The sequence below is a fragment of the Dermacentor variabilis genome, chromosome 9 (genome assembly GCF_050947875.1).
Source record: "Dermacentor variabilis isolate Ectoservices chromosome 9, ASM5094787v1, whole genome shotgun sequence".
Classification (NCBI taxonomy): domain Eukaryota; kingdom Metazoa; phylum Arthropoda; class Arachnida; order Ixodida; family Ixodidae; genus Dermacentor; species Dermacentor variabilis.
Window position 1 is genome coordinate 114077174 of NC_134576.1, and position 23952 is coordinate 114101125.

The following is a 23952-nucleotide window of genomic DNA, read 5'->3' on the forward strand; positions in this document are numbered from 1 at the left end:
ACGGAAAATCGCAGCGATCGGTGCGACGGTGCGACTGTGCGACCAACCGGTTGGTCGCAGCCGAAAATCGGGGGGACGGCACTGCGACTGCGATTTTCATCGCAAACGACGGAAATCGCACTTCCGGTGCGACGAAAATCGCATCATGTGAAACAGGCTTGACGCGTGGGCGCGATTCATAGCAACCGCCGCCGACAGACCTCTCAGACGACGCGTGCTACTCACGCGCCGTCTCGTAGCCGTTCTCGCCGCACTACGCTTTCGTTCTCACGCTTTCGCCATACCCTCCTCCCCGCTTTCCTCCTCGAGTCTTTCATTACCCGCTACGCCCCGCGTTCACGTTCATCTTTCGCTGTGCTCGTTCGCTCAGCTACGCCGAGGTACAACGCCCACACTCGCCACAGGAAAAGACCCAATGAGAGCTGCGCTCTAAATATGCCTTTTAAAAAGGCAAGGCATTCACGATTACACCGTGGCTGAAAATTTACGCTAGTTATCGAAGTAGAACACGCTTGGTTACGGCATTATTAGCTCTGTTTTTCTCTTGCTAAGTTCCGTGCCATTAGGAAGCACCACCAATCCTGCCGCTCACACTCATGCTTCGGCTAACGTGGTAATCCGCTTGCGCAAACCAGAATGCCGGGCACGCTAAACTCTCCATTGCCAGGCGGCGGCAGTCGTATATCGATGGGGGCGAAACACAAGAACGCCTGTGTACTTTGATTTAGGTGAACATATAAGAGCCCCAAGCGGTCAGACTTATCCCGGACTCAGCATCTACTTCCGTGACTCATAATCACGCCGTGGTTAATGCGCGCAAAACACTAGTTAACAAAACAATGATCGCAAAATGTTGCTTTGGATCTCCATTATTTTTTTCTTCTTGCGCTCTCAGCATCAGTGTATCTTGATGCTCAAAAAAAGAGGCTCCAACACCAAACTTCAAACGGGATTGGACTTTCTTTGTCAACATTTATTCGTCACTTTCGCTAAGCCCTTCGCCCTGGCTTCTTTCCATTGTGACGTCGGTGTGTTCCCGGTGTGTCCTGAGGACAGCCGATGAGAGAGTTGGTCACGTTCCATACGGCCACTCTACCAGGGCATCTGAAGTCGATGAGCATGAGCATCATGTCGGGCCGGCCTTGCAGGGTCGTGAGCCAGGAGAAACCACAGCCGCTACAGGTGAATCGGTTACCTGTGCCGATGTTGTAAGAAACAGAAATGCCAGTTTAGCCAGCAGGGCGAAGCATTGATAGCGATTGCAAGGCTCAGCTTTGTGCTCGGATTTCTCGGACGTTATTCTAACTATACGCGGGTCCGACTAACGCGGATGCGATATACGTGTGCGCGCCAAAATTTCTGGCACCCTTTACCCTGCCGTGAACATCGCAGAGGCACCACTACGCTGCCTGTAAAAATTCACGCTAGTAAAATTACGCCACTTTCTGGTTTGAGCTTTGATATTCTTTTGTGCCTTTAATATTTAATAGTCTCAGAAGAGTTGAGGTAAAAGCGTGCGATGTTTGTATTATGTTTCACGACAGTTGCTTGTGGGCCGCCATTTTGAAAACTCTGAGGACAACTTGAGTCAAGAATGTAAGATCGGGTATCAGTAACATTAGTCATAGAATAGTGCAGAAATATAACCCCCAATTACAGCATCGCAAATAGCATGGCATGGAATATAGCATAGCTATACCTAAATGTATGCAGAGCCTGCATACATTCTTGGACCTATCTTATCTTTCTTTGAAATTGAAATTTTAAAATATTTAGCCACATATAAAGGTGGCATCTACTCCCTTCAAAACAACAGTAATAATAAGGCGAAACATAGCTTTAAGAATAAATATAACAGGCTCATAAAACCTAGAAAAGAATTAGAAGAGCGAATAAATGCAGTGAACATATAGTCCTAGACACATTGTAAAACACACAGGCAAAAGGCGAGGACATCCGCTGTTACACCGCTAAGTTCCACCGTTATCCTTCGAGTTTCCGCCTACTAACTTAGTAGGAAGGCAGGCAATTGGGAACGCCCTAAATTGCTTGTAGAATAGGCTCAGAAGAATCAGCACCGTACACCATGTCTTAATCTCATTCAAAGTGTGAGGGAGAAAAATGTCGCTTTTCACGAAACAGATGAGCAAGACTGAGATTACAATTTATGTGATTACTGAATTTTCTGCGGTATCCGTAAGTGATAACGAAAGTCGAACAAACAACCATAGCACGGCCTCACCTGCGGTGATGATCCTGGCCTTGCCTAACTGTCGGTTGCGCTCCGCATTCAACGCCATTGCTTCCATCAGAGGCTGGAAAACCGGGCCGCTGAACTCTCGCAGTTTGTTCAGCGTGAGGCGCAGTGTAAGAGGCGCCACTCCATGGAAGGCCTTCTCCTCGATGCTCTCCAGTTGACCAGCGTTCAGCAAAATCTGCGTGGGATCACAAAGCCCGAGCAAAATGGTGGCTCTCGTGGATCCCCCCATCCTGTCCAGCATGGTCTCGCTATGCGAAATTTTACCACCACCAGAGTATTCGTGCATACAGCTCTACACTACGTTTCATACGTAGCAGGCAATGCTACCTAGTCTAGAGAAGAGACTCCTATCAGTGCTTGCATTCGCGGCCAAAGAAAAATAAAGTTTCACTCGAAAACGAAGCGTTGAAAGTGAAAGCGGCACCCATTGTTTTGCCGATGCGTTTGGGATTGAGCCAGATAGCCAGCCGCTGCGCAGTATAGAAACGGCACCCTGGCAGATACCAGGGGGGATATTCTGTAAGAGTCCACCTAGTGGACTGTCCATTTAGGCGGCTCCTGATTGGGTGCAGTTGTACGAGCGAGGAGGAGACTACTTGGTAAATAGATAACGCGGTTGACTTGAGGGGAAACCAAGCAATAGGAGCCGAGGAATTCTTCATAAACACTGAAGGACCACGGGAGAAATTCACGCACCACCACATGCGTGCGAATACTTGAGCTGTTGTGAAAGTTGACAAAATAGTTTGCTATGTAGCAGCCGGCCCGGAACACGTACTCGACAGCTTTCAGCCCCACCATTTCTCTTAGTGAACCACGCGTGAACCGGCAGCAGACGACGCCGAAGCCAAAACATGAAGCAGAGAGTTTAGCGCTGGGATGACGTAGAACGTAGGATGTGGCGGAACGTAGAACACTGCCACCATGGAGGAAGCAAAAATATGAGAGGAAGCATTAATTCACGCGGCCATCCTTGGCAAGCGAACGATCCGTGAAGCCACAGTGGAAGCTCACCGCGTGAACTGTTGCGTCGAGATCACGGAGCAAGAATCCATATTTGCTAAGACGCTTGATTCCCACTGGATATGCCAGTAGATTTTATTCGGTAATAGCGCTCTTTGGCCACACCTGGCCCTTGCGCCAATAAACATAAAATATTCATTCATTTTATTCGGTGCACGCTCGTTCAGGTGCCCTGCCTGCAGAGCGGGAATACAAAAACCAACCGCGCACTTTGACCTGACGATCACGTGTTGGGCCGACAGATTTGGCTCCAATCGCGTTGTGGTATGCTCCCTCCTCTTTTTTCTTCCTCCATGGCTGCCATGTTCCACTACAAAAATCTTATTGATGTAGGCGCGAGGGTGTGTTTATGTTTACTTCGTGTCGTTGTGGCTTGACAGCGAGGCTGAAGGCATGTCGCTGTCGTGTCTGGGAGACGCGTTTGGTAAACGAGCAAAGTCAACGTAGTTAAGCCGGGTGTGCGTAGAATGTGAGCAGAGCGGAGCGTAAGCAACTCTCTTCTAAAACTGACATTTATGCGCACTTCACCGCGTCGTTCTTGCAGCCCCAAATGCATTGCGCGTTCCTCGAAGCGACCTAACTCTCTACGCGCGAGCCGTGCAACCACCGTCCATACAAGGGCATAACGACGGCAAGAACGGCCCACGAGTAGACCTGTATTTGCTGCAACAATAAAATAGTGTGTCCCACACGGAAGAAAGGTATATGTATGTGTTACGGGATTCCATGTAAAAGTTAGTGTCACGTGTAGTTTCATGCCGCAAAGAACGGCGCCATTCTTTCAGGGATGTCCGGCACATGTGAACCTATTTTGCTACAGCGCCAGCTGTGACGAGATTCTGCGACCAGCAGCCGCAGCGCAAAACTTGCTCTCGCTAGAGAAACATGGCATGTCACATAGTGAAAGGACCAAGTGCCATAATATCTGAGTTGACGCAAGCTTGCGTCCATGTGTTGCAATATATCAAGATGTTATCCCGTAGAAAGAGCCCCAGATGAAATGCAACTGCTGTGGAAAGCACGCAAAGTGCGATTTATGTAACCAGACCCTTCGCGTGCTTTTCACAATGTTACCTAGAAATTGTGAAACGCCGCGTCTGAAGTACCCGGGCTATCACTGGCGTGCGCCTATGCGACATGGCAGATGAGTCACTTTGGATATAATGAACAGTTAGAAGCGTCCATTATTTAATTCATTATCAGGCCAATCGGTGAATATCAGCATAAAGTAAGAATGCGCAAATCAATGCGGACAGAGACAGAGTGCTTGCGTCTTCATCGGTTCTGCGCCTCATCCTTTCTTCGTACGCGGCACAGTTTTACTGGAAAAATGATGAGCGATTCATGGATTTGCGTAAACTTAACCCTCATACCTACAAGCGGCTTTCCTCAAGCTTACTTTCGTAGTAATGCTTTCAAAAGCCGATAAATCTTCCCATTGAAATTTAATCCCAGCCCATTTCTTGTATATTCAGATTCATGGCATCGTACAGCTGCACAAAAGATTAGGAATTTCGAATTTATGACTTAGTGTTCACCTCTTTATATGTTGTGTATTCCACGCGTAAGCCCTGAACGAGATACGAGAACGTCAAAAATTTCACGTCTATGATTCTTGGAAAGTATCTTTTCACAAATATGAAAAGTGTACCGAGTCATGTTGTTCGTTGTTTTGGCGTGATAGATTTCCTGGACTTCGGTGTGCAGCATTTGCTTCTTCTGGCAGCCTCATAAAAACACACGAGGCTATAATAAATCATGATGCCATATTGCTTGAAATTCGCTTTCAGACATCACAAATTTCGTACATGATATAATCCTGAATTCATTTTCGGTCCCACGAAAAGCTTAAATAAATGCTTTTCTATAATGCGTCACAGCCTCGTTTTAGCTATTAAAAAAGTGAGCTTTCCATAAGGTGAAGCTATAGCTCGAAGTTAGCACAGGTTCCCGCACCCAGCTTCATAGGAATACAGGCAAATGCTGAACGCAGCAAGCGTTTGCTAATGGCGGTGCCAAAATGGCTTTTATTTCAGTCGTTTCTACGATCAAGACACCTCCAGACGCGTCCTGTTCAGCCTGTTCATGTGCTTACCTGCAGGTTCGGATGATGCCTGGGGATGGTGAACGAGTAAGCGGCCAACTTCTTTACGCGAATGGATCGCAGCTGTAGAGCCTTCAACTTGGGCAGGTTTCTGAAGGCGAACGCTCCGATGCTGGTGATGGGATTCTCGTTCATTACCAGCGTCTCCAGTGAAGGGTTTTTGAACGCGAATGCGGGCACATTCCCCAGGTTGTTATTGGCCAGGTTCAACACGCGCAGTTTCTCGAAGTTGGCAATCCTGCGTCGTTAGGACGAGACGGATATTTCAGAGTGACTGAGAGATGAACGTGCTGGTAAGGTTTGACGCTGAGGGGAAAAAAGATAGCGCGAAAAACCCGGGGACGCTGAAAGAAAAGGTAGGAAACACATGAGCTGCATTCGCAACAAAATGTTAATTCTAGAAACAACTGACGTATACCATGTGTCCAGGGCCTCGTCTGTGCTTCCCACGCAATTTGTGACAATGAATAACTCTTTAACTGGCAGCTCAGCAATATTCTTGACCTTACAAAAATATCTGGAGACACTATACAAAACCAAATATTATTCAGTGCCGTTCAATTTACCTTAACTTACGTACCTGTTCAACAACGGTAGTCACAAAAATATCGAGCGTGAGCAGCAGCAGATGTTTTAAGGTGTTTCAGCGGACGTGGTGGTCATGTTATTGCTAATGAGAATATTATTCTCTTTATTTAAGATAGTTATTTTTTTTCCATGGAGGTTCATCTCAAGAACACACATTTACGTAGCCAAAGCAAGTATCAAACACAACTTTTGGACCATACATTTGCCTCTGACGAGCTGGTCAACAATATATTCGACCTGCTGTATCTTACCTAGTTTGCAGAGAAACGCTTTCATATTTCATTTGGTATGTATTTGAACAACATTCACAAGAAGTCAAGCAATAAAAACACGTCATGTGAGGATGTCTTTCTTATCTTGCCAGTTAAAGGATTAAAAATGTGTAAGTTTCACGTAGCTCGGCAGAACCAAGGTGATGTTTTTGTCCTTCGCTTGCAGCTAGTCATACTCTTTTTGTATCTTGACTGATTGTCTAATTAGTTATTATTATTTAATGAACTGGAATATTATACTTAGAGGAAGAGCGTTAGCGACATAATTGTGGACCATCTGGAAAATTTCCCGATCCAACTTTCTCGTGCTCAACAGGTCTGCTCGGGTTCGCGAACTAAGGCTTTCCCATGACTGTTATAAATTATGTATACGTGATTCACGGTGCATGTGATAATTCCCTCTAGTCTCGTGTTGAAAGTACCTTTCAATTATATCTGTCTTTTAAATGAAGTTATTTTCTTAGTAGTACTCAGAAAAAACACGAGACTGTCGCACTGCATTTTAGAGGTGTCCTTGGGTCACTTGTGAAACCTTCCTTCTGTAAACAGCATCACTGTCAACGGCATCCTTTTTGACTTTGGTGTAGCTTCAGCACGCTTATGAGAATGTTCTTGTATCTGCCGGGGCTAGAATTACTATATATTCTGTGGTTACTGTGTAACCTATGTAGAGTACCTACACCAGCTGTGCGACCTGGCCGAATCCAAGAAAACTTGAGGTCGTACCATGTTTTAGGGTGCGTCTACTGAGCGTCAGTACATCACGCTTGCGATAAAAATAGCAGGTTAGGTTATTGCTTACCAACGTAGCACAGTGGTTAGCCTGTGTGATTCCATGTTTTCTTGTTTTTTTTTACTTCTGGATGTGCGTTACTTCAACCTCAATGACGGCACTGGAAAAATTTTATTTTCGTTATCATCTCCACTACATCACCTCAACCTGATTGGAATGCCAGCAACGTGCGTTGCTAATAGCCTTACATATCGGGTTCGTATGCGGTGACTACGATCGCATTTAATCGGTCGCACCACCTGCTGTCGTCCATTATTTCTAACAGCCTCCCAACGACGACGTGATAGCCACACGCGCTGAGAAAACAGATAGTAACACTTGGGGGACTATTTAAGTTGTTCGATGCGTATTGAGTGTTCAGGGCAGCGTGTCACGTGCTATAATAATGTTTGGCGCTTACTGTGCACGTACATCGTAAATAAGGTGTGTTGGCTAATACAGACGTCTACCACATGACCTTTGCGCTTACGCATAGGGAATGGCTTCCTGACAAGCTTTCTTGATACGTACCGTATTCAAGAACACCACGTTTCCCCCCCAAAAAATCGCGCTTGCCGTTCAGGAGAAGCTATACACATAGCGTCACGAACGACATGCACTGAACTTATCCAAGACAAGTGCAATGGTATGATGCCGAAGGCCAGTGATTTAATAAGCTGAGCGAGGACGGAAGGACAGCTCTGGCGCCGTCACGTGCATTAAAACGTATTCCCTGTGAAAGAAAAAAAAATATTTGCGATTGAGGCGAAAGATGAGCTGGTCACACTGACCCTTTGTAATCGATGCTAGTCAGCTGGTTCCCGTATAGGCTCAACTCCGACAGAAACTTGGCCGACTTTGCCAGCGCCGACAGCTCGAAGGAGGTCAGGTTGCAGATTTCGACGAACACTTTGCCGAAGACGTACTCCCCAAACGTTCCGTTGTCGATCTTGACGACGGGCGCCTTCTGCAGCCACAGAGTTTTGTGCACAGTCTCCTCCTTACCGCTGAACGCCTTCGCCAGTTCTGCGGCGCTCTTGGCCTTCATGCAGTTTATCCCGGTGAAGTCGCAGCCGCACGGACTTAGGGACTCGGGCGCAGGGCACGGGTTCAATTGGGCAGCAGCCAAAGCCGCGAGACAAAAGAGCAGAACGCACTTGCATGAAGCACGAGACGAACCTGCAACGAAAAGGAGCAGAGCCACACCTTACCAAGGCTACAGTTTAGTGCAATCGATTAGTTTATTTACCAATTTTAGTGCAATCGATTGGTTTATTCGCTTATTTTTCTTTGTGCAAGAAGCTTAGGGCTTCAAAAAAGGTCCGGTTTAGTTTTGTTAACATTACAAGTCCTGTATGGTTCTGAAACACGCATCGCAAATCAATGTTGTGCCAGATATTTGGACTATGTGGAGGCAAAGGGGGAAAAATGACATCCAGCGCATGCTCATATAACCGTTCAGAAGAGTACAAACCCAAAAGAAAAAAATAAAATTGGTTTTATAGAATATGACGACTTGATTTGATCAGAAGTGGGTGAAGAAGAGCAGCGTCGGCATGGATTTATAGCGACAAGCAGTATTATATTTCACCCAGCGACAGCTATTTTCGTCGGCAAGGTTCATACTACAGCTACCGTTCCTCTGTGCGAGGATAGCTTAATGATTAACGTGAGGGTTAGTTAAAAGGGAGTTCTAAAGAATAACGTAAAAGGATATTGGTGGTTTATATCCTATTCAAACTGGAAGAGGCCGTTCACATAACCCAGATGTTTCATAGCTGTGCGTGCTCTCATTTATGAAAACTCGCCTGTTCATAACGTGAGCGCGAAGCCATTGACCATCATTTTTTTTTACATTGAGCATGGGACGTAACGATTTACAACGCAATCGGGCGTACAACGTCTTATATGTATGGACCACCTGGCTACACTGAGCTGCTGACCTGACGCGTGAAATTTTCACGCAATTCAATGTGGTCGACGAGGCTTACCCGCAGCTGCCGATTGCGACCGCGCATCATGAAGGCGTGCCCGGCCCTTACAGGCCCGAAATCTTGATGTGCAACTAGTTTGTACGTGTTGTTAGAGGGAGAGTAAAACGAAGCGGTGAATCATTTCGAAATAACAAGGCAGTGATTGAATACCTTATTTACGACGCTTCATTGCTGGTAGGCAAGTTTGGCACCAGTAGTTTCAACTTCTTGCGCTTTTCAGTTTTGAAAAAGAAAAATTCGGAACAAGCGAGGCTCACTTTTCTTGCCAAGTTTGGAATATGTTGTAGTTCAGTATAAGCAATTTAGTTTTAGCAATAGATAGCAAGCGCGGGTCTAGCTATCGGTCGGATACTGGGGGCCCAAGTTTGCCTCTTCCGCCAATAGAAAAGGCTGGACGTAGGTCAGGGTTCGTATGAAACGCAACAGGCTCTGTTCCCGAATGGCAGTGGAGGCAGAGGGGGTCCAGAGCATGTGGTTCCGGTAGGAAATGGTGGCACGGCAGAGGTTAGGCAGAGGAGCCGTCATGACCACAACGGGGCCAGGGCACATGAATTCCGACATGGAAGGTTCTGAGGTGCTAGGTACACCACAACGGTGTAACAGCTTGTCTCTATATGGGAGCGCGTCGTATCTACTGCAATTCTTTACAGAGCAGCGGACAATTTGAATATCAACTAGCCCTGGAGATAATCAATCCAATACAGGACAACTTTCTGTAGCAATGAAGGAAAAGCTATGGGCGCGTGGCTGCTGCACATATGTTACGGCGCCAAGTACTCCGCCAGCGTTTCACAGGGCTTTTGGTTCCTTGGAACAGACAATGAGTCGGCGCAGCTTCACGTGCGACGGTTTCGCGTTTTTCCAGACGCGGAAGGAAAAAGCCGCAAAATAGGCAAACTTTTACATTCAGTAGTGTGTTTTATATAACTTTACTGTTGCTAATAAGGCGTTTTATGTTTTCTCTTCCACAGCTTAAGCTAACGTGGATAAAAACATGGAACTCTTTTCAGAGGCGCTCTCACTTGTACGCGCTTTGCCTCCGTAGCTTTTCCTTCATTGCCACAGAAAGTTGTCCGCGAGTGTAAGCCCGTGCAGGTGCAGTAAGCATTTGTCGCATCACGGCTGACTAGATAATGCAGAATCATCAAGGCGTGCTTGTCATTCGTATTCTTTTTCGAGTGTTTTCTTGCTTATTGCGCCTCACCTTATCATAAAAAGTACTCTGGTTATCCCGGAGGGCAAATTATTATCTTCTCTCAACATTTTCCTCTTTACTGTCCCTCTAAGAAGTAAAATAGTAAAGAAAAAGAACGCGTTTCTATCTTTTTGTCCTTCTACCGCATTATTTTCCTGCTTTAGTTTTTAACAGGCCACCGACACGACGCTGACGCCAGCTGTGGGTCGAGTCGTCGTTGTACACAGTGTCACTGATAGATACATCAAGGGCCCGTACTACGTCGACAACTGCGCCATCACTACCCATAAGTAGTTGTAGTAGCCGTCAATGCAACTGAGCAGGCTTTCTTATCAGTTTATACGAAAAAGCAAAATACGATCACCATCGGAGCTTCTCCCATTGTCCTCAAACCGGTGTGGTCTGATATGGGTCTGCAAGCTCGCCACAAAGGAGAGCCGTGTCTCGATGCCAGCCCTTGTATCTACCTTACTTGTGCTTCAATAGATCTCAACAAGCTTGGGATCTTGGGAGCCTGGCCTCACAGTTCCTTAGCCCAGAAAGCAGTTCGAGCGCTTTTTCGCTACCTTTGGGCAACAGACTTGAGTGCCCGACTATAGACATCCTACCACCTAAGTTCTCTCTCTCTCTCTTTCACTCCCCATTCCCCTCCCCACGTGTAGGGTAGCAAATTGGACTCAGTCTGGTTAACCTCCCTGCCTTTCCGTCTTCCCTTCTCTCTCTGTCTCTCAACAAGCTTTTCCAGTTCAGACTTACGATCTCCTATATTCGTCGGACGCATACGCACGCATTTTTTTGCCGGTGCGCAGTTTGCACGAAGGGCGATAGCGAGGTATAGATAGCGTTACCCTGCACAGGCCTCCTCAGACGGTTTTCTAACAATATGCAGGGGCGGCATGTCGGCCCAACACAGCACGCAAGACAACTTCGGCTTCGCAGCGAAGTGAACGCCCTGACGTTTCACAACACTGGCATAGAGGTACTGTACATGGCTCCCGAAGGTACACTGACATAGCGAGCAGCGCCGCCAGTGGCGCTGTAGGCGTCACACATCATTGGTGCACGAAATCGGATTGAGGGGAAAAAAAATAACCCCCGCGTTTCTAGCTTGAGTTTTGCGGTCTGTTTAGATAGAACCAACACGTGCACACAGGTGTACAACAGGAGCACACGTGTTTTTGCGCACGACGTTCATGCCAGCTGCGGAAGGTGGAACGCTGCGCTGGCTTCGCTGCAGAGCCGACTGAGCAGAAGGCGATGGTGCGTCTGCTTGGCTTCGTCGTTTCTGCATCGCCACGCATCGATCATAACACGCCGGCGGAGAAAACACCAGCTCCAGTGTCAGTAAAATTGATATTGTAATAATGAGATATGTTGTATGTGTGTGCCTGTGGATGGAATACAAAAGGTAATGGCCGCAATGTGGTGGACAGCGTTCCCTCACAATTGTCGTCTTCGACGGCTGGCAGCTCACTGTTGCTTCTCGAAGTGATGTAACAGAGCAGTTCAGCGAGTTTGCGAGGAAATAAACGGACTGAGCGAAATTCAAGACAAGGAAGTAGTAATAGAAACGGACAATTTGTACAGTCTGCTAAGTTTAGCGTTATTTATTGTTAGCGAAATTCTGATTGCTTTTCTCGTCAAGCGAATCGATAGTGTCCCCTTCAGAGCTGCTATAGGTAAATTAATGTTAGCAGCTGCGACAGCAAAGGATGCAACGAAAGGGCCATCGCTAATGATCACAACAGCTGCGATTGTGCACCAGTTGCGAGACTTCAAAAGAATACACTAATAAATAAAAAACAATTATGTTAAATGTATCATCATCCTACAATCCACATCTATATCAGATAGTGGTCGTTTCAGGTACAAAGAACAGGTTGAGATGAAGAACTGAATTGTTAAAGTAAGGTGTCATGGCCGCTGAATTAGGCGCACATAGCACAACAGGACTAAACGTCGAGTGACCAAAGTTCTAAAGTTATAGAGCAAATACAACCGCGAAATCGTTGGAGACTATGAAAGAAAGGTGTAGGCGCGTTCTAATTTCACGAACAATAAAAACAAAGTAAAAGGAGAGTGCATCAACCAAGTCGCATTACATCCTGTCTCTCTTTCATCAATTCTGAACACTTGGCGTACCGACGATTTTATTCTTCCACGACCACCTTAGGTAGTCGTGGCAGCATGCGGTTCTTGAAACGACCAAATTGCATTGAGGCATCATAGACGCTAGAAAACTACGGCACCAGCCGCTAGGCGCTCATCCTCACTCGTCAAGTCCTGCGCTTTCCGGGAGTCTTGCACGTTTACTGGCCGAGCAGGCAATTCGCAACTGTCACCCTCCAGAAGCAGACGAGAAAAGTACATCTGGATTGTATTTTATAATAACCGAATAGACCTTGCTTACATGCTATAGTGTGCACGTTATCGAGGCTATAGAAATGATGAGCTCCCTTAATTAAGCACCAAATATGCGGTGATTGACCGAGCAGGCGAAGGGACAGCTGGCAAGGAATCTGCTTGAAGTTTCTACAATGGTTTCTGCGCACGACTTTCAAGCGCAGTCGACCACCTAGACACGAAGCATGCGAACACAAAGAAGTTAACTTGAAATGCCTTCCAAAACTATAGCTTTAGTTGTCTACTTCGCTCACTTAGGGTATTTCGACCAGAAACAGGTTCAAGAGAACTCTCATTGGACGGATGCCATTCTGCAGTTATAAACGGGAGAGGGTGACGAAAGCGGGGTGGAGGAGAGTACAAAAGCGAAGAAGAAAGTGCAGGTAGGTCAGTGCAGGTGAGAGCAGCCGTGCGCTGCGTGATGCCACCAAAATTAGGTGTGGCCCGCACCTCATCAAGGGTGCACGGCGTGAAAAATAAGGGACATCACGTGTGTAATAGTGTGATATTTAATTTCACCATATTGTCTGTTATCTAGGTGTTCCGCCCAGGGAAAGCCTACTGCATTGAGGTTTCTTGAATGTTATCGCTGATTCTTCAACAAAAGAGCCTTGTCTACTTACATATAAGGTTTGTCGTTAATCATGGAATGACATGCAGATAGGTAGCAGGGTCACATACAAAAGCTAGTAGTGATTCTGACTATTTTTAGTATGGTTGCTGCCGAAAAGGTTTTGATAGAGGCAATATCGTATTCGCAATAATAACTATGCTCGTTTTGCAACATTCACAAACACTTTTTCTAGTTTAGACTTGACAAACTTACTTCCTCGCCCAATCGGCATGCATACTTCGTACCTCACTCTCGCCAGTACTGTCAAAAGCGATCAAACAATTTTGTATGTCAAAGGTTGGGCTTAACACAGCAATCATTGGAGATCGGTTGGATATGCCTTCATCCGGCAGTAGACAGAACAAATGATGATGCTGATAATGACAATGATGTTTATGTGCAGTCGGAAATAAAATTTATTGAAGTTAGCGTATGTGTGCTAGTGCACTCACTTTCACCGTATACTCGACCACGGCTCAACATTTATCAATATGTCTTGCCTACAAGGACAAACGTCTGCTTTCGTTCAGATTTGAGTGATATTCGCTTGATTTGAGCGATGTCTATGAACTCTACAGCACAAGATAAACGCCTAATTTAGCAATGTTAGCGAGCTCTCATAAGTTCTCTTACAGATGCCTCTTGCGGTGTATGTTGTATGCATGAGATGTGCATGAATAGATTTTCGTCTTTTTTTTTTACAGTGGAGATTTCTATGGCTAGGATCCCGGGACTTCTGCAAGGCGTAACGTCGATAGAAAAAATCATGAGCCATTCCGTTCTGTGAAGGTGGTTGACCAGCGAAGGTGTTTAGCACACGACACGAAGGTGAGACATAATTTTGAACTAAGGTGTGAACTCATTTATTGTCTTGATGGGTCGTCATCGTGTCGAAAGGTATGCACACTCATTTATTGTCATCATTATTTCAATCTCAACCGCAATCACATTCTTTGATAATGTCAAATCGATGAACGTACGCCACTGGGTGGTCAGTTGGGCCGGATAGGTGTGGCATCGCAAGGGTAATGTATGCAATACGCAACGCGTAAACCACTCCCTTTTTGTTACCACCCATCCACATTGAAATCACCGCCAACGACAACAGAGGTGTCATATCAGCTAATTCACGCAAAGTGAGTAGCCACGAACCTTACGGGACTATGAGTCATTGCATGTTTTGCTTGCTTACGGTGGTATGAGCCATTGATGACGACAGTATTCGACCTGTTGTTCTGTATGTTGTATACGTGATTAGTAAGAATTTAAGCCCTATTCGCTTCACTTTTCTGAGTGCTTGTAGCTTCTGTCTTACGGGGCTATGAATCATTGCAGTTTTTGCTTGCTCATGGAGGTATACGCCATTGATGATGATAGTTTTGTTCAAGGACGACAAAAATGCACAGAACCATGGCCATATACAGATTCGCTGCAAAACAATGGTGGGCGGATCCCAGGGAGAGTGCAGGGCAGAGCAATGGCTCATACCCCCTTGAGGCTAAGGCTACAAGCAGTGACTCATCAAAGTGCTCATGCCCTCATCAGCAAGCAATACGGCAGAAGCTACAAGCACTCAGCAAAATGAAGCGAACAGTGCATACATTCCTTAGAATCATCCATACAACATACGAAACATTCATTTCAATGAAGAACAAGCTCAAAACAAGCATCCGAACCACAAAGTGATCATAAGGCGCTCCTCATAACAATCCGAAGCATGTAGCGCTCCCGCATACGTTTCCCGGTCAAAATTACTGTAGTCCAAGCTGCCACGGCTACAGAAGCTTATGATATGGGTAAGTGATGTCACTAGCTTTTCTTGTACAAATTAACCAGCGTAGCAACTGGTTTCGTTCTTCTTGCAGCACGCTATGGGCAATGATGTGCTGTCAACATTATGATTACTGCCATTACTGTAAGATAGTATTACTGCCATTACTCTAAAGCCATAAGGCATTGCATACCCCCATCAGTAGTTGTAGGGGTGGTTTACAACAGCTTCCTTGGACATCTACTTTCGCAGAGTCGGGATGGCGAGTTAATTTTTATACCTCGAGAAGTATTTTGTGCTGTAGCTAGCCCTAGGAAATGCTCTAGATAATGCCATCTATACATAGCTACATATAAGAGGTTGCTCCACCGTCTTTCATGCTTGAATGCAATCACTTTCAAGCAGCTTCAGACTTCTGATTCCTGAACCATAAAGCGCATGTACACTGCTCTCACATTGAAGTTTGTGAAGCAAAACTTGTTACATTATCAAGGACCAATGGGCCAGAAATTGCTATACAGTTGCCAAGAACACATGTGTTTATTGACCTTAAAGAGAACTACTGTAACAAACACTGCGCGAATTGTTACAGCACATTCGAAATGCCAAGATTCGGCTACTTTAGTGGTGAATATAGTGCATAGCAAAGCTGAGATCGTACGAATCACAGCATAAGAAAACAGATAGGACTGTGACAACACCACTGAGGTGGTTTTGCATCACCAATTCAAAAAGTTTGCTTCTGTGTCTTCAATGAAAGGCCGGTGCTCCGCCAGCTCCTTCTTTATTTCTCGAACTTACTTAAAATGAATCGCCGATGACACTTAGCGCTGTATATCCTTTTCTGGTGCACTTACTGAACAGGTGAAACTTACCTGCATGCTAAATCAGAATATCCAAATGGCTAATTAAGAAGATTTGCTCATTAAGATTCTGATTATTCACTTTACGGCACGCGTTTCAAGTGTGAAATTTAAATCGAGCAGTATTGAAATATGTAAGAGGGTTGGTAACACAAGCACCACTTTGAAGATGTGCCGCTTCAATGTTCGCGACGAAATACGTTGGTGTTTTGTCTAACAGTACACAAAGCGTGCATCAAACAGTTCGCGATTATGGAAACTGTACCCCTAATGAATGATATAGCAGATATTTGGGACGGCTACTTCGGATATGGTAGTAGCTTTAGGATTTTTGCTGAGCGGACATGAATTCACTAATACGCGTCTTCAGAGTCATGTTCCCTAAGTTCAATTAAAATCTTCCCTGTTGAATCTTTTTGAGCAGCCAAGTGGACATGGCATTTATCTTCTCCAAATAGCGCATACGTCTTTGGGTGAACCACCTAAACCGGCCATTAGCTTCATGCAGTATTTTTAAAACTTCGTACAAATTAGAAACAAAACACACGGAATTAGTATTTTCCTGCGCAAAAAGACAAAACATTACTCATTATTCTCATTTGAAACTGAGTAAATCCGCTAAAGCAAGCCTACTGTCGGTTTTACGTTTAAAATTGCGTGCGAAGTTTCTCACCCATGACTTTTCCACTAGCCTGATGTTACTGGCAGCGGATGGCCTCGGACTTGATAGACGCGTTCAGCTTCAAACGGAATTCTTTGCTGCAGTGACACGCAGACTGCTATTGCCACCCACAGATTGCTTAACGGTCATGCATCCATCATTCCCTACTGGCTTATCTGCATGCAATCGGCACACCTATCATTACGCTCGCCCATTGCCGAACGCTCCGCAACTATAAGACCTTATCAGAAGCATTGTTGTTTTTTCTTTACATTGTTCACCGTAATCAGATAATAAGTGCAAGGTTGTGACCATAGTGAGACTAATCTATATGCTGTTCATTAGTCTCGTGTTATCAGCTCCATTGTGAATGGACTGATTCGGCGGAGATAACACCTTCCACCTTCTTTGTTTCTTTCTTGTTTAACCCCCAACGCAAGTCGGTCACCGTTGCTTGCCTTGAGATCCTTTCTTCTAACAATGCGTATACTGATGCCCTCATTAAGAAGTGGATGACAAGACCAAAGTTCATACTTCTGTCGAATACCTCCCAAACATTGAAAGCTTACGATCCATTTTGTGTCCCAGCTATCACGAACGAACCTATATTGAAAGACGGACCATGCTACGCGAGGTAGTACAAATTCAAATTTCTCGGAGCCCAGTTGAGGCACCGCCAGTAATTTCTAGTCTCGGACATCCACATAGTTAACTAGAAACGATTAGCTAACATTGTATGTCTTCTAATAGTCAAAATGTGAATTAGGGGGTCATAGATAATCGTAAGATATGTCAAAAAGGTGTTTTCAGCAAGGTACGCACCACGTCCTCATTTTTCCCGTCCATTGCAGAGGGACCACGAAGTATAAATATGCTATGTGCCTAAGCGTCCTCGTTCAAGGTACAGCAGCGCCATTAATTTTGATTGGAAAGCAAGCTGTTCATCTGCTTCTGGGCCTAGGGGCGAGAACAGCGGAACATTTGTCTTTTCACATATCCCCAATTCCTCCCGGCGGTGTTTGAGCACCAAGATGGAGAGAGCTCGCGGCCATGACCGTGAGCCTCAGATGAACTGCTTGCTTCTCAACTGAGATTCTATTGTGGTTTTGCGAGCCCTTACACGGGAGTAGACAATCGGATTCTGGTTTTCATATTTCGCTTTCTTTCTTCGCTAGAAAAATAAACATATGGCCTTTACCTCCTTTAAAGCATCTATATTTTGCGTGTCTGAGGATCCTCTCAGATCTTTATATGGCATCTGGACACCAAGAAGAATTAAAAAGTTCACTAATTCATTTTAATGAACTAATACCCGGCTGTCAGCGCTTAGAAAAATACTGGTCGTTCAGCAAACAAACGCGAAAACATGTATTTGGTCGTATAATGATCCCTGTGTTTTAAAATATTGGTGTAGGGAAGCTGGGACAACCTGTATAAATACGACAGCCTGTACACTCGTTAGCAACGCAGGAACCAAACTCAGCAGAACCAAACTCAGCCGATATGGGCAATATTACATATGTTAGCTCTGTGGTACACACACCAAATATATGAACGTTTCTTGCTTCTTCAAAATTTGCAATTGTGCTTCTCCTCCATCTGCATCGACGACAGCCTTTTTAGCAACAAGGGTGAACAGATTACCTATTTTTTTAATTTGCCACATTTGCTAAAGCCGTATGACGGTATAAATCTCATTTCGCAGCTTCGCTTCTCCATTCATCGGCAATGGTTAGCCGCGGTAATGCGTAAATTATAGTGATTTTGATTGCACTCCGTAAGTAGCCCCTCTAGGATCGCTTCAGAAAATGACTCCTTTGAGAGACCACAAAACCGGAAGCGCACAAGAACTTCGCAGTTCTACGGGAAACGCGAAGCACCGATTGCGATAGCACATTAGTAGGTAGCAGTATGAAATAAGGATAGTAGTTTTCTCGGACGTATAAACTTGTAAACATTCGCCTACTAGCTAAATTAACAATGATAGAATATTAAGCGTGGCTCAACGAGGACGCAGAAAGAAACATAGGGAGACAGCGCTGTCTTTGTCTGTCAGCTTCTTTCTACGTCTTTGTTCAATCGTGCTTACACATTCTATCATGGATTCAAACCAACTGGCCCGTCAACGTGTGTTAACTAAATTAAGCAGCACGGTGTCACGCGCGCACAGGTAAACATGAACACACATCGCTCGATGACAGCGGAAAGTGTCTGTTAAAGCGCTGGAGCTAGGAATCACGGTAGCAGCCGCGAGGTAATTGACCTACTTGCATCTGTAGCTTGAACGCGTGCGAAATGTCGAAAGCACAACGCATACGAAGCTACCGGCACTACGCGCAATCTGCAAACATTGTAAATCGCTTTGAAGATGAGGCCCGCGCCGGCGCGCACTTTAGCCACGTCGGGGACCACTTTCAAGACGCGACCGCCGGCAACACGTCCATATGGCATCCGCCAAAGGCGTCTACTGCGGCGTCCGCAATTCGCGTGGCCAACGCCGTAGGAGACGCGGCGGTTGTCTCCACTCTGTACGGAGCGGCGGGCGAGGAGGACACCGAGGCACCGTAGCAGCCGCCGGATAAGAACGCCCCTCCTCCATCGCCTTACACCGCTGCCTCGCGCGCGGAAGAATAGGGCACGCATCTGGGCCGCGTTCCTCGCTAGCGCACGCGAGAATGAACCGCGTTCGCCGGCTCACCCCCACGCGCTTTCACTTATACAGAACCTGCCAACGGCGACGACAGAAATGCGCCTGGAGTGTCCATATAGTTGCTATAGCACTAAAACAATGTTCCCAATAGTGGTTCAGAAGTTGTCATGCTTGGAATGTTTTGTCTGTCTAAATAATAAAAAGCCGTCGTTTCACCCGAAAGGCAAAGCATCGATTACGATAGCAAATTATTAAACAGGTATAAGAACTAACGATAGTAAATTTTACGGCCGTATAAGCTTGGCAACATTTTGTTGCTAACTACATTAACATGCACAGCGTCACTTCCGAACAAGCAATCATGAGCGCATCTCACTCGACTACCGCGGAAACTCGCACTCAAAACGCGGGAGTGAGGAAGCGCGGAAGCTGCCGCGAGCGAATTGACCGTCGCGCTGCCTCTCGCTTCAACGCAAACTAAACGTTGAGACCAAAGCGCACGCGAAACATGGAGCCTTCCGTGCACCTAAACCACGGAGCAAGAAACTCTATACTCATCGCGGTTCGCTTTCCAGGTTAGGGCCGCGTGGTCATGCCATACGCAGAAGTCGCCGAATTACAACGCCCCCCCCCCCCCCGCCATCCCTCCCCGCCTCCCGGCGCCTTGCGCGTGCCTGAAGATTGTTTTCAAGGTAGGGCCCGCGTGGCCGCGCCATAAGCAGCTGCAGCGGGAGTACACGCCGCCCCCCCCCCTTCTACCTCTCCTGCCCCCAGTACCTTGAGCGCTACAGTGGACGGCACGCTTCCTCCCAGCATTCCTCCCTTGCGCGCGGGAGACAGCCGCCATCGTAGGCTCACACTGACGAAACGAAGAAAGAATCAACTAAAAAGAACCAACCAAAGAACAAAGAAAGAAAGAAGGAAAGAAAGAGAGAACGAATTAAGGAATAGGTAGGTAGTGCTTTAAGTGCTTGCATGTGTCGCTGAGGAGGTCGACCTACAGCGCCATACGTTTACTTCACACTGCGGTTTTGTCTTGCAGGAAGACTGACTCCTCCGATCGTATAACTTCCTGTATTACCACGTGTCAAGCAGGCTTTCGCCTTCAGGTGTTACAGGTGTGTGACGTGCTGTCGAACTTCTATCATCAGGCAAGGAATTACTTTAGTTCCCGGTACACATTATAACATGAACTCGTTTTTCCAGCTTCTGTCACTTTATTCTTCCCTTACCGCTGTAGTTGGCGTCACATAAGTAAAATGTTCACAAAAAGAAAAAATGCGTGTTGCATGCCCCAGGGCAGTTTCTTCAGACAATTAGGAATTGTAATAGGGTGTATATCTTAAAAGGCCCCTCACCAGGGCAGATAGCAAATTTCGGTTGTAAGTTGAAGTTATGTGCCCTATAGAGCTGTTAAGCGACAAAAAAAAATTTCATATTAGTTCAATAATAGCAGAGACAGCAACATTTGAAGTGGCGCCAACCCATCATTTCAGGAGGCGAGCGTCACCGCCAGCATAGACGCTCTTTCCACTGGCCCCGTCTAGCCACGGCAAGCGAAATTCCTTCCCTGCGTCATTCCGTACCAGAGCCGGAGTATCGCGTGACGCGTTCGTCACAGTGCCCGCCTTCTTTTTCTCTTGTTTTCTCTCGCTTTTTCTGGTTTTTTGCTGAGTGGCTCACATACGGTGACGGTCTCACGCGCGAACCTTTCTCTCGCTTCGCGCGCCCGACGGTTTTGCGCGCTCTGCACGAGAGCACCTGGTGGGCTATTCTGTATGAGTCCACCTAGTGGACTGTCCATTTCGGCCGCTGCTGATTGGCTAGGGCCGCCCGTCTCCTCCCCTCCGGTACAGCTGCATCCAATCAGCAGAGGCCGAAATGGATAGTCCACTAGGTGGACTCTTACAGAATAGCCCCCCTGATCCGTGCCACAATCACGAGCAACGAGTCAGGCGTAAGAGGACGAAAGAGCGCGATCGCGGCGACGCTGGAACACGATAGAAAGTGAGATAGTTTCGTTCTCTGCGCGCGCGACATCACGACGTCATCACGACGTGGGAAAAAGCAGACATCAAAGTACATCGTTCTTGCTACGGTACGAAGAAAAGCAAACACACACAGGCATTTGGTTTCTTCGTTTTATTACTTCTCCAAACTTTAATTCGTCTATTGAAGCAACAGATTGATACAAATAACTGAGCTTGCCTTGAATAATTCTCGAAGTCACGTGTCACCACATGGGCGACGTCACAGCACAGCTGCCATCTACGTAAGCACAGTTGCACGATATACGTCGACTCTACGGCTGGGAGCGCAGCGCCCGCGACGAGAAGGGAACACGGCGTTTGGCTTGAAATTTTAACGCGAAAGCCTTTAATGGCTCATACTCGCGGCGTCCGTCCGTCCGTCCGTCCGTCTGTCCGTGCCCTGGCACGGTGCCAGATGTGGACTGTCCCCCCTCACACTCTCTCAGCAATCACGTGATGGCACAGCGGCGCATAGCAACAGTTGCGCCGCCGCAGCTGTGGCCTCTCCCCCTCACACTCTCTCAGCAATCACGTGATGGCACAGCTGCGCATAGCAACAGTTGCGCCGCCGCAGCTGTGGCCTCTCCCCCTCACACTCTCTCAGCAATCACGTGATGGCACAGCGGCGTGCGCGGCAACGCTCCTTCAGGCCCCGCACACTCTCAAGTTCACCAAATGGCCACAGAGGGCGAAAAATCAATCGAGGCGCGTTTCAGCGTAAGCGCGCAAGTGGAGCTACTGTAATTTGGTCGAATACTTTAATTTGTGCTTTCTCTGCTAGGGGCGCTGAACATGCTGAATTTTTTACTTTACACAAACCATTGACATAAACAATCGAGGTGTCTAAGGATGCTTTTTTACCTCAGGCAAATAGGCAGTTGATTTTTTTTAAATTTGATTGTTGAAGCTGCTTTTTGGTCATAGCGTCAAGGTTTTTGTACTTGATTAACCACCGACAGCCGACAGCCTATTGGTATCGATGTGTTTTCCTGGCCGTTGGCGTTCGAATACTACGGCGGTAAAACATTTTCGAAAGCATGCTGGTTTCGTCTGCGAGTCACTACATAGACTTGCTGTAAAGAGGTCTACTCTTGGCAAAAAATAGTGCCTCATTTTGTTTAGGCGTTGATTATCATAACGAATGCGGCGGAGGTTGAGGGAGTACGCTTGAAGGTACGTTTTTATGCCGTTGATCTCCATAACACCGTAAGTACGCAAACCGATGTCACAGAACACTCGATGCATCATTGTGTGTTCTCCGTCATCGCTTGTTCTGTACGCCTACTAATTCTTCATTTCTTCTTCAAGTGTTGTATCCTCCTTTTGTCCTTGTTCTCTTGTGCTTCACTTACAGTATGTCGTTCCGTCAGCTGTAATGCGCATTTGCAAAACCAATACGTTTGATAAGACGCAGTGGTTATCATAATTTCACTACACATGTATTAAGCTGGCACATATGGTTCAGATACAGATACCTGTATGCGGACTTGCACGACGTTGATGCGGAGATTAGGATAATTATGACACCCGTAAGGAAGAGGCAGCTGACGGCCGTAAGCTGTTGCGTTCTTTCCGCCAAACTACCCGGCCTGGTAGTGCTGTAAAAATGCTGTATAAAAGTGACACGCGGTGACAGGGAAATTATTATACTTAGCAGCCGACCATACGTTTTGTAGCTTAGGTCTTCTTTCTTGTGCGTTTGTGCTACCCTTATTAATGAGCCATTTCTTGACTATGTTCTTGACTATGTAACCGCGTTTGTGTGGATGCGTAGACGTGTGCTTTTTGTTGTACTTGTAAACTGCAAATAAAATATTTTCAGGCTTACCCAATCTTTGGTGTCGTGAGCGTTTATTCCAGTCGAGGCCATCGTGCCACCTGGAAACCGCATTCTGTCAGTAGCCCTACACGAAATGCAACAGCTGGAGCGCGGCGGCACAACTCGGGGTAACGGCGGCGTAATAAACGAAAAACCGCTCGGGATGCCCTTAAAAGTCAGTTGAGGGTGTGCCTTAAGTCGATATGACTCAGTGCTACATGTATTCTGCTGCGCCTCGATCGTGCTCCCGCCAGTTTGGTTGCTGTGTGGCAAACGTAGCGCCTACATACATATGTAGGCGTTACGTTTGCCACACAGCAACTAAACTCGCGGGAGCACGATCAAGGCGCAGCAGCCAGAAACCCAGTAAAGCCACAGAACACCTGGTAAACTGTGCAAAACCCCGTTTCCGTTTCCTGTTGTACAGCGCCACCCGTGGTCGCATACTTTAGTTCACGACGCCACCGCTACGCTTATTTCCGTAGCACTGTGGAAGGTACAGTTTCCCTTCTCTAAGTTTGTATAGGTGTTCTGTGGCTCCTTCGTCAGACGTCTCGTTGCAGCAGTCGAGTTAGTCGGATGGCTCCCAAGCGGCCCTGTGATGATTCCACAGCAAGCAGGTTCGGAGAAGCGCCCCAAGAATGTGGATCCCCCCGATACCAAACGCCAGAAGAAGGATGAGTGAATGCGCATGCAGCGGGCTAACATAACTAACATAAAAAAAAGACATCGCACAGTCAGTCGAATGGGCACAGGCTTCCGCGGAACACACTTTGTAATTTACAAAGTATCCTTAATTTTTTTTAGCTCTTTCCGCGGCGCCTAGCGATGTAATACTCAGCAGACACGACCGTTAGCGCGCATTGCATGCGCTGCGCTTGTCACCTCAAAATGGCCACACCTTGTGAGGAGCCGTTTAAGAGAACTGCTAAGC

General features: G+C 46.6%; 1 protein-coding gene across 2 annotated transcripts; it reads right to left on the minus strand.

The window, feature by feature from the left end:
* Nucleotides 1-941: 941 nt before the first annotated feature.
* On the minus strand, nucleotides 942-23546 carry LOC142557313 (uncharacterized). 2 transcript variants are annotated; one of them, XM_075669049.1, is made up of 5 exons: nucleotides 23028-23546; nucleotides 7811-8198; nucleotides 5379-5625; nucleotides 2243-2435; nucleotides 942-1195 (listed from the first exon to the last, which is right to left on the minus strand). In XM_075669049.1, the coding sequence occupies exons 2-5, from the start codon at nucleotides 8065-8067 to the stop codon at nucleotides 990-992; spliced, it is 903 nt and encodes a 300-aa protein (XP_075525164.1). In that variant the 5' UTR covers nucleotides 8068-8198; nucleotides 23028-23546; the 3' UTR covers nucleotides 942-989. The 2 variants fall into 2 exon arrangements, with proteins under 2 accessions (XP_075525164.1, XP_075525163.1); XM_075669048.1 differs by lacking the exon at nucleotides 23028-23546 and adding an exon at nucleotides 16532-16679.
* Nucleotides 23547-23952: the final 406 nt, after the last annotated feature.

Excerpts from the sequence above, each read along its gene's own strand:
- LOC142557313 (XM_075669048.1), bottom strand. Across the intron at positions 5,626-7,810 it reads ACTAGCATCGATTACAAAGG|GATTGCCAACTTCGAGAAAC; the intron begins GTCAGTGTGACC and ends CTAACGACGCAG. Across the intron at positions 1,196-2,242 it reads GGCCAGGATCATCACCGCAG|GTAACCGATTCACCTGTAGC; the intron begins GTGAGGCCGTGC and ends ACATCGGCACAG.